Source organism: Penaeus japonicus, unplaced genomic scaffold, assembly GCF_977035675.1.
Source record: "Penaeus japonicus unplaced genomic scaffold, GWHDUDI00000001_assembly GWHDUDI00000028, whole genome shotgun sequence".
Taxonomy (NCBI): Eukaryota; Metazoa; Arthropoda; class Malacostraca; order Decapoda; family Penaeidae; genus Penaeus; species Penaeus japonicus.
Genome location: NW_028234430.1, coordinates 32,868,475 through 32,878,158, shown reverse-complemented (window position 1 = coordinate 32,878,158; position 9,684 = coordinate 32,868,475). Strand labels below are relative to the sequence as shown.

The window sequence follows — 9,684 nt, the reverse complement described above, 5'->3', positions numbered from 1 at the left end:
CTGCCTGAGCCGGGACGTCGGGCTCGCTTCCCCTAAGGAGCGAAGGCTTCGCTGCCGCGCCCCAAGCGCTCAGGTTCTTTGATTTGTAACTTTTATTTTCGTTTCATTCTTGGATTTTGTGTAGCTGCACCATCATAACCTTTGACATTTTGTATTTTGAAAGTGCATTTTTTCGTAATGAACAAAATAATACACATGAGAACAGCTCGAGGCAGCAGAATAACTGCAGTCAAATGGTATTGTTTTAAGCTCTTATTTCTTTTTACAAAGTGCAATCGAAATTAAATCCGTCACACGCTGTAAAAAAGAGAGATCCTGCTTAAGCAACGCCACAGACTGCCGCTTTTCTTGCGTTGCAGCAGCTGTCACAGTAGCAGTAGCTTGTCGTTTTGTTGTTGTTGTTGTTGTTGTTTTTGTGTGTTGTGACTAACGTGAACCTCCGCCGCGGCCGCAGGAGGGGTGCGGAGAGGCCGTCCTCAGCTCGGGCGACAAGCCCTTCCGCCGCCTGGAGCACTTCCGAATGCACGACTACGCCCGCCGCCTCGCCCTGGCCACCTCACCGGGGGCTGCGGGCGCGGGCGGACCCATTGGCGTCGCCGCCGTCACTTCCGTGGACGCTATGTTTAAGCGGAAGCGAGGTCGCCCTCCCAAGAACAGGATCATCGAGGTAGGTCGTCCTTGACCCTTCCTGGGTGCGGAGGAGCCCCAGGCGCGGTTTCCTTAAAGTCTCTCTAAAGCGAATGAAATGATTGCCTTTGCATTGTGAGGTAAAGGCGCCCTTCACTTGTTGTTATAATGCAATCTCAAGAGTGCAGGCCTATTGCAGGGCCGGGCTTGAGTTGAATGAGAAGTGCATTTCTGGTTTTTGTTTTCTTTTTTTTTTTTCTTTTTTTTTGCATCTTGCCTTGCGTAAAAAAAATAACTTGAAAAAGATATCAGTTTGAGTCCTAAAAGATGTATTTCTTATTCTCTCCCTTCTTCGTTGATTGTTCATTTTTTGTCTCCCGTCTGATTGCAGGTTTGGAATGATTACGTAAGTTAGTGCGTGGTTCGTTACACTAACTGACTGACATTGGCTAACCAAAGTGTGTTCAGTATTGATCATTAAACTCTAATCTAAAATATAATTTTTTGCCAAAATCGCTTTATTTTGACACTCACAACAGCGAATTAACGATCACTGCTACATACGACGAAAAAAAACAAAACAAAAAAACTTAAGAGCGATAATGAGGATAATAATGATATGAATTGCAATATCCAGTGTCCTAATTCTGCTAACACGATGATTTGGTAGCTAGGTTTTCTCTACATTTATATCGTTTTAGGGTTTTCTTTTCTCTCTCTCTATCTATCTAACTATCTATCTCTTTCTCTCTCTCTCTCTCTTCTCATCTCTTCTCCTCTCATCTCTTCTCTTCTTTTCTCTTCTCCTCTCTCTTCTCTTCTCTCTCTCTCTCTCTCTCTTCTCATCTCTTCTCTCTCTCTCTCTCTCTCTCTCTCTCTCTCTCTCTCTCTCTCTCTCTCTCTCTCTCTCTCTCTCTCTCTCTCTCTCTCTCTCTCCCTCCCTCCCTCCCTCCCTCCCTCCCTCCCTCCCTCCTCCTCTCCCTCCCTCCCCCCTCCCCTCCCCTCACCCCCTCTCCCCCTTACCCCCCCCCCTCTCCGCTTCTCCATCTACCGAATTTTCCATTCCTAAAGCTTCTTAATTAGTCACAGTGCATCGCTTAGTGGCCGAGCGATCATTATATTTTTATGACATGTAATTAATAGCCATCTCCATAATTGGCTACTTCCCTTACGACGTCCGCTCCCCTTTCCTAGCCCTGCGCGAAACTTGCAAAGATCAACCGAAGTTGTAAACATTAACAGAGGTTGCAATGTTTATCAGGAGTTGTAGATCGAAGTTGCTAAGTTTATCCTCAGGAGTTGCAAATCGAAGTTGCAAAGTTTATCATATGTTGTAGATAGAATTTGCACGCTGTAACGCTTGACAGATTTTCTTTAAAAATCTCCCATGAAGTTGTCCCAAAAATATTAGAATCCGTTCAAATATTTTATCTCAAAAATATATAGTATCAGTGTATAAAGATCGCTTTGATGATATATATATATATATATATCATCTAGTAACAAGAAAAGCGAAGTCAAACACTTAACAATCTACCTTTAAGGTCCTCTTTAACAGCTTGCACTGTATAACGCCTTGCGCTTCTGCTAAAAAGACCAAGCCAAATAATCCGCCAGCGCCTCCTACTGCCGTCTCCTTTCAGACAGTCTTGCTTGGCTGCAATGAAATATATTGATATATATATGTGTGTGTGTGTGTATGGGTGCGGGTGTGTGTTTGGGTGTGTGTGTGGGTGTGGGTGTGGGTGTATGTGTGGGGGTGGGTGGGTGTATGGGTGTGTGTGTGTGTGTGTTTGGGTGTGTGTTTGTGTGTGTGTGTGTGTGTGTGTGTGTGTGTGTGTGTGTGTGTGTGTGTGTGTGTGTGTGTGTGTGTGTGTGTGTGTGTGTGTGTGTGTGTGTGTGTGCAAACGTATTTGAACGCATACTACTTAGAATTTACTCTTTGCTTCCGGGTCTGAATCCCCGATCACGATCCTTTCCTCTCGCGCAGAGGAGCAGCCATCCACTCAGTTGTTGCGCGTCCGGCGGAACCTGACGGAGGCTGTTCCGCGTCTGCGCTAGGAAGAACCTCCCCCCCCTTCCTCCTCCTCCCCCCACGCCCTTTGATCGCCACCCTCACCGCCCTCTCTCTTGCAGCTTCCTGTGTCCAGCGCCCACGACTCGCCGCAGGCCATCTTCACCAGCTTCAAGCTCCCGAAGACGTCGCCGCCGCCGCACGGGCCGCCCCTGGGAATGCCGCCCGCCCTGGCCAGCCACCCCATGACGCCCCTGAGCCACCTGGCACACATGGGGCGCGACGCCTCGCCGCCCGGGCTCATCATGTCCAGCTCCGCCAATACCTCCACCAGCACCACCAGCAGCGTCGTCCCTCAGCCAGCCACCCTCGGAGGACCCCTGGGGGGACCCCTGGGGGCGCTCCAGCCCGTCCTCCTGCCGCTCCGAGGACCCCTGCTCGCCAACCCGCTTCAGCCTCAGGTGAGCGACCGCGCCTCTCCGCTTGCTAGTTGTGTCCTACTGGCGTCCTTGTTGTTGTGTCCTACTGGCGTCCTTGCCGTTGTGTCCTGCTGGCGTCCTAGTTAGTGTACTATTTGTGTCCTACTCAGTTGTGTAATACTTATGTCCTAGTCAGTTGTGTAATACTTATGTCCTAGTCAGTTGTGCCCTGTTCACAAATACCCGCTCTGTTAGAACGATTAGCAGCTAACCTGAGTGTCTCCTGCCACCCCTCTCACGCCCCTCTTCTCCTGCAGGCGGAGGTGGTGGATGGGTTCTACCCCTGGGCCGAGGGCGTAGCGTGCCCCGACCAGCTGTGCCCTCTGCTAGGGCGCCGCCACTACCATTGCGCCCACCCGAGGTGTCTCTACGTCACCGCCCACACCGACGTCCTCCCGCTGCACGCCCACGATTTCCACGAGAACACGCCCATCCCCGAAGGATTTATCGCCATCGACCGCAACATTGACTGTCGGTCACCAAACTGTCAGAGGTAAAGGAGTAATCCAGTGGTTATTGTTTTACATATAAAAGAAAAGAAAAGAAAAGAAAACAGAAAACAAATATATAGATAGATATACATCTAGATATAGAGAGAGATATAGATATGAATGGCAGAATGATATTTCATAAAGTAGTATCTTTTTTCCTTTTTTTTTCTTCTTCCTCTTGATTGGCTCCCTCCTCTCCCTAGCTCGGAGGAACCCTTTCCCCCCCCTCCCCTTCCCCCTCATCTCACTAACGAAGCACCTCCTTCCGCAGCAACAAGGTGAACAAACACTTCCACTGCACTCGCTGCGGCTTCTCCTTCGTGCGGTACCAGACCCTCGAGTCCCACGCGGAGAAGCACCAGCAGGAGGACGAGGGCGTGGCGGTCGCGGGCGGAGGCGGCGCCACCCACCACAGCCTCGGCCCACAGTCGCCCATCTACCTGAAGAAGCCGCGGCCGGACAGCCCCATGGACACGCCGGCCTCCGGAGGCCACGCGGGACGGGACTCGCCCTCCAAAGGACAAGGTAAATACCCACAAGTGTCTCACTTGCTCTCTTGGCTTCAATGTATTTATTTGGATTTCATGAGTTACCGAGTCGAATGCTGTAGCTTAGCGCGAGCGCCCCGGAGCCGACGGCGCCTGTGCCGCCGCCCGTGGGCCCGCCGTGGAGCTTCAGGTTACACTGACGTGCAGATCTCTCCCCTCCAGTGGTCAAGTCCTCAGGGATCTTCTACCCGCTGTCGCCCTTCCCGACGGCCAACCCCGGCAGCATCCGGCCGCCCAACGCGGCGCGCGGCGAGCCCGGCGCCCTCGTGACGCCCATCCCGCCCTCGACGCGCCCTCAGATGTCCACCACCTTCACGCTGCCCGTGTCGGGGAGCCTCACCATCACGGCGACGCGGCGGTCGCCAGGCCCGCAGGGCGCGCACTCCCCGGCGCGCGACCGCATGGAGCAAGGCGAGCTGGACGACCGCACCAACGACTTCGAGGCGGACCCCGCGCGCTCGCTCGGCGTGCTCGGCGGCGACCCGTACTCAGCGCGCCTCCTGCAGCAGATGACCGCCGAGCAGGCGCCCCTCGCGGCCGCCCTGGGCGCCGACTGGATGAACCCAGAGCGCCACCCTCAGTACGGACCAGACTTCTCCTGCGGGCGGCCCTTCTGCAAACTCAAGAAGAAGGAGCACTACCACTGCCAGGTCTGCAACCAGGCCTTCAGCGAGCACGAGAAGCTGCGGCCACACCTACTGAAGCACGCCACATGCGGCCCCATGACGCCCGGCAGCATGGCATCCGCGGGCGACGAGGACCCTGCGTCGGCGGTGAAGGAGGAGGCGGAGGACGGGGGCCACACGCCGACGGAGAGCGGCGAGCGCCCGGCCAGCCCGCGCAGCCCCAACGAGAGCACGAGCAGCAGCATGAGCGCCACGCCCCTGGCGGCGCCCACCAGCAGCCCGCGCTCCCTCAACACCAGCAGCATCTCAGGTAACATCAGCGGCCCTCAGTTCCCGCTGGTGTACACGCAGGCCGCCAGCTTCCCCGGGCTGCCCACGCCCTTCGGGCCGCACCTGGGCATGGCCGGCATGTTCCCGGGCACCATCCCGCGCCTACTGCCGCCCGCCGCCTGGCAGGTGCACCCCGCGCTGGCCGCCATGGCCCACCAGGGGCTCATGCTCCCGGGCGTCAGGCCGAACGGGGAGATGCCCCACGGCTCGCCCGGGCCCGCCGCCATGCCCGGCGTCAACCCTGGCCTGCCGCCGGGCCTGCAGGCGTCTGGCGAACACAACCCGGTGCTGCCGGCCACGCTGGGCCCGTCGCCGCACCTGGCGCTGCTCGGGAAGCGCCTCGGCGCCGACGACTTCTCCGCGCAGGAAGCCAAGAAGATCCGCTCCAACCACTCCATGCGCCTCCTCAAGGACGAGCCCGTGCCCGAGGGATACGTGCGCTTCAGGTGAGACGCTAGGCCTCCGCGCCGCCCCGCGGCACTTGTCGTGTCTTTGGATATATGAGAATATAAAGATATGTGTCTATATTTACACACACACACACACACACACACACACACACACACACACACACACACACACACACACACACACACACACACACACACACACACACGTATACATAGCCTGCATTTCCATAGAAGAACGCAAGTGACTCACCCCCCCCCCCTTCCCCTCCCCCCTAGGTTCAACGAGGACTGCCAGTACCCGCACTGCGGCTACCGGGAGCACCAGACGCACTTCCACTGCATGCGGAAGGACTGCGGCTACTCCTTCTGCGACAAGACGCGCTTCGTGCAGCACACGGCGCGGCACGAGCGCCTCGACACCCTCATGGGCGGAGACTTCAACCAGTTCCGCTCCAACGTGCCGTGCGGACGCCCTGACTGCGTCTACGCCTCCATGATAGGTGCGTCGCCGCCCTTGGGCTCGAGTCCACTTGCAAGATGCAATTATTTTTGTGCAAATGTAAAAATATACTGTATATATATATATATATATATATATATATATATATATATATATATATATATATATATATATATATATATATATATGTGTGTGTGTGTGTGTGTGTGTGTGTGTGTGTGTGTGTGTGTGTGTGTGTGTGTACGTATGTATGTATGTATGTATGTATGTCTATACTCCTGTGCATGACGTTTCTAACGCCCCCCGTTCCCCCCGCAGGCCAGCAGCAAAACAAGGCCTCGCACTTCCACTGCCTGAAGTGCGACTTCGTGTGCACGGACACCAACAAGGTCGTGGCGCACCGCCGGCAGCACCAGAAGCGCGACTCCATCAACGCCGCCGGCTTCGAGAAGTTCACGCCGTCGCAGCCGTGCGGCGTCCAGGGCTGCAACCACAACCAGAAGCAGACGCACTACCACTGCCTCAAGTGCCAGTACTCGGTGCTGGGTCTCAGCCAGATGTCCGCCCATCGCTTCCGCCACCTCGAATGAAGTTGGTTCGGGGAGTAGTCTATCGAGATGCTCCCCTCACGCGCCTCCGCTGCGCCGCCACCGGAGCCTCGGCCGCCGCCAACGCCGCCGCCGCCGCCGCCGCATGACGCCGCGGACGTCGCGTGGGTGGGCGGGCGGGCGGCCGTGCGACGCAAGGGCGGCAACAAGTCCTAGAGAGAGAGAGAGCTCGGTGGGCGGGCGGAGAGCGGCGTTCTTCCGGACTGCCTTGGAAAGTAGAGCTGGAAGGATGAATGTTTTCAAGGAACACCTCAAGCGGGTACGTTTTAGTCCCCGCCCTCAGAGACGGAGAGAGTAGCACGGCGCCCGGGCGCACGCGTGCTATAGTATATGTGTTATCTTTTAGCCGTACATATCATTGTAACATACCAACTGGTGTAGTTGTTATACTTTCTACTGTACCTTGTATCCAGTTTTTTGCTAGACAGGAATTTGTACGAGCGAAGAATTTGTGTTGAAGGAAAAATAGATATTGCTCTTAGGAACTCTTGTGTACAATAGAGAGAACGTGGGAGAGAAACCATGTTGTATACGGTGTTGTGGTTGTTCTACTCGGTGACTTATAGTCAAGGGCCAGTGGGCAATGACCGGGTCGGCAGCCCGAGGGCGCGACCTGGGTCACCGTGGGGCGCCAGGTCACCGCAGCGCCGATGCCGAGGCGCGCGACCTGGCCCCGACCGCCGCTCCCTGCCTATTTCCACGCTCTGTGGACTATAAACTGTGTTAATCTGTTGGTTTGATACGAACCAATATTATTCTTAACTAATTATTATTTTCCTGGATGTATGTGATGACGATGATGATTATGTATTATATTGGTATTCAATACCAAGAAAACGAAGCCTCAGACCTGTATGAAACCCGAGTGCCTTGTTAAAGGTTAAACAACAGTGTCTTTGCGATAGTGTCTTACTCTAGGTCGGTGTGGTGTAGCAGTGTGGCGACGCGAGCGACGTGAGGCGACGAGCACTCGCCACCACAACCTCCTTGTGCCTTCTCGTATCCACTTGTGACTTTCCTGCACCACCACCACCGCCTCCACCGCCTCCACCGCCTCCACCTCCACACGCACCCGACCTCCACACTCGCCCTCACGCCCAACACCCCATCATAGCTTTGCTGAATATAATTTTATACTATTTATTCTTTAGTGTTACCAAATATTAGTGCCAAGTATTCCGTACTCATTCAATTATTTTCTGTAGTGCCAAACCATTTCTATTTTTTTTTCTTTGTTTGTAATTTGGTGGCAAAGAATGTGCCAATATCAATAATCGTTTTTTTATGTTTTAGGAATTACGTATGATATATAGCACTGACTCATGTGCATTCTGCATTGCATATTCAAGCCACGGTAGAGAGATTTGTGTGTGCGCTGACTTGGGCGGCATGAGGATGCTGACGCTCGGAAGCCGGTAGACTGTGCCGCTGCAGGAGCCCCGCGCCCGTGTCCGCAGCGGGCGGGCGGGCGGGCGGGCTCCTGGACTGGTGAAGGCGCGGCAGACGTCCGGCAGGGGGCGCCTGCGAGCACATCCCCTGCCGGCGAGGGAGGGAGTCCAGGGTAGTTGTAAGGACCTCCTCACCGTGAGGGAAGGAAGGCCTCCGGGCCTCTAAGCAGTAGAGTGTCTTGTTTGCTGTGATGTAGGTATGTAGTGTTAGGAAGACATGACCAACGTAGCCGGTGTGACGCGCGAGGCAGTCGCTGGCGCTTCCTCCAGCTGTGTGTGTGTGTGTGGCGCACCCCTGGCCACAAGCCCGCACGCCCCGCGCCCGCGCCCGCGATGCTCCCACGCCCATGCTCTTTAGTGTTGAATCACACCAAATATACTTTTATTTAATTTTCCTAACCTCTGCCAAATTGCAGTTTTTGTGGCATTCTCGCACCTAGAGCGTGCACCTACTTGTTATTGCATGGCGGTGCGGCGTCGGGGGCGTGGGCGTGGGGCGGGGCGGGCGGATCGACGTCCACGGCTCACACGCAGGTCAGCCTGAAAGTCCAACGCCTGGCAGCCTTGGTTTCAGCTCACTCAGCACTGCTGATGCATTTATGTACAGTCCTATTTATTACTGTGTGAGTCCCGGATGTGGCTCCCGCCCACACGCTGCGGCTCTCCTGCTGTGATCCTCCCGAGTCGGCGTCCCGCTCGGCCGCGTCGGCGTGAGTGCAGAAAAGACTTACGCTCAGTGTTGGTGAAGGGCGGCGAGGCTCTTGCCCTCCGAGGCCAAGACGGCGCCCGAAGCCCCGCCCCCGAACCCCGCCCCGCCCACCCCCCTCAGCCTGGATCGCCGCCAGTGCCCCCTGCGCGGTGGGAAAACGCGGCGCCAGGGAAGGAAGGAGAAAGGAGGAAGGAAGAAGGAGGAGAGGGCGAAGGGCGCGGCGGGGCGGGGCGAGGGATCCAGAAGGACAGACGGTCGAAAGGAAGGGGAGGAAGGGAACGCAACGACGAGGGGAGGAGGGCGAGGGGAGCGAAGGGGAGGCGAAACGGGTCGCGCATCTGGGCCGCTCACCACCAACACGCCATCTTGGGGAAACTTACTCAAATAAAGTGATACAATGAAAATCCTCACGACTTTGGTATTATCCTTATCCACTCTCCTGTTTTATCCATCCATTCATTTATGTTCTGGTTCTCTTGTTTCTATGTATTTATTTATTGATTTGTTTGTTTATATATTTTGCTGCGCATCAACGGGCCATTGTAGATAAACACAATTTTCAACTCTCATTGGTTAGTTGTCTCCTTACTTAATACACATGCTGCTCTCTCTATTTTTCTCTCTCTCTATCTATCTATCGATCAATCTTTATCTATCAGTCTCTATTCATCAATCTTTCTATCCATTCCGCAACGACGGAATGAGTATCTCTCTCTCTCTCTCTATCTATCTATCTATCTCTATCCATCAGTCTCTCTATCCTTCAGCCTCTCTCTATCCATTAGTCTCTCCTCTCTCTCTCTATCTATCTATCTATCTATCTAACTCTATCCATCAGTCTCTCTCTCTCACTCTCTCTCGCTCTCTCTCGCTCTCTCTCTCTCTCTCTCTCTCTCTCTCTCTCTCTCTCTCTCTCTCTCTCTCTCTCTCTCTC

General features: G+C 54.7%; 1 protein-coding gene across 6 annotated transcripts in view; it reads left to right on the top strand.

The window, feature by feature from the left end:
* Positions 1–9,154, top strand: part of LOC122257685 (zinc finger protein castor homolog 1-like) — a 140,125-nt gene extending 130,971 nt beyond the window's left edge. For 3 of the 6 annotated variants that reach the window (XM_086553706.1, XM_086553703.1, XM_086553709.1), the window contains 8 exons: positions 455–667; positions 1,019–1,033; positions 2,764–3,102; positions 3,378–3,613; positions 3,883–4,136; positions 4,307–5,561; positions 5,802–6,025; positions 6,304–9,154. In XM_086553706.1, coding sequence (XP_086409832.1) covers positions 455–667; positions 1,019–1,033; positions 2,764–3,102; positions 3,378–3,613; positions 3,883–4,136; positions 4,307–5,561; positions 5,802–6,025; positions 6,304–6,575 — 2,808 coding nt within the window. In that variant the 3' untranslated portion in view covers positions 6,576–9,154. The remainder of the gene's footprint in view (positions 1–454; positions 668–1,018; positions 1,034–2,763; positions 3,103–3,377; positions 3,614–3,882; positions 4,137–4,306; positions 5,562–5,801; positions 6,026–6,303) is intronic. The other 3 variants (XM_086553705.1, XM_086553704.1, XM_086553707.1) reach the window with 3 other exon arrangements.
* The last annotated feature ends 530 nt before the right edge of the window (positions 9,155–9,684 follow it).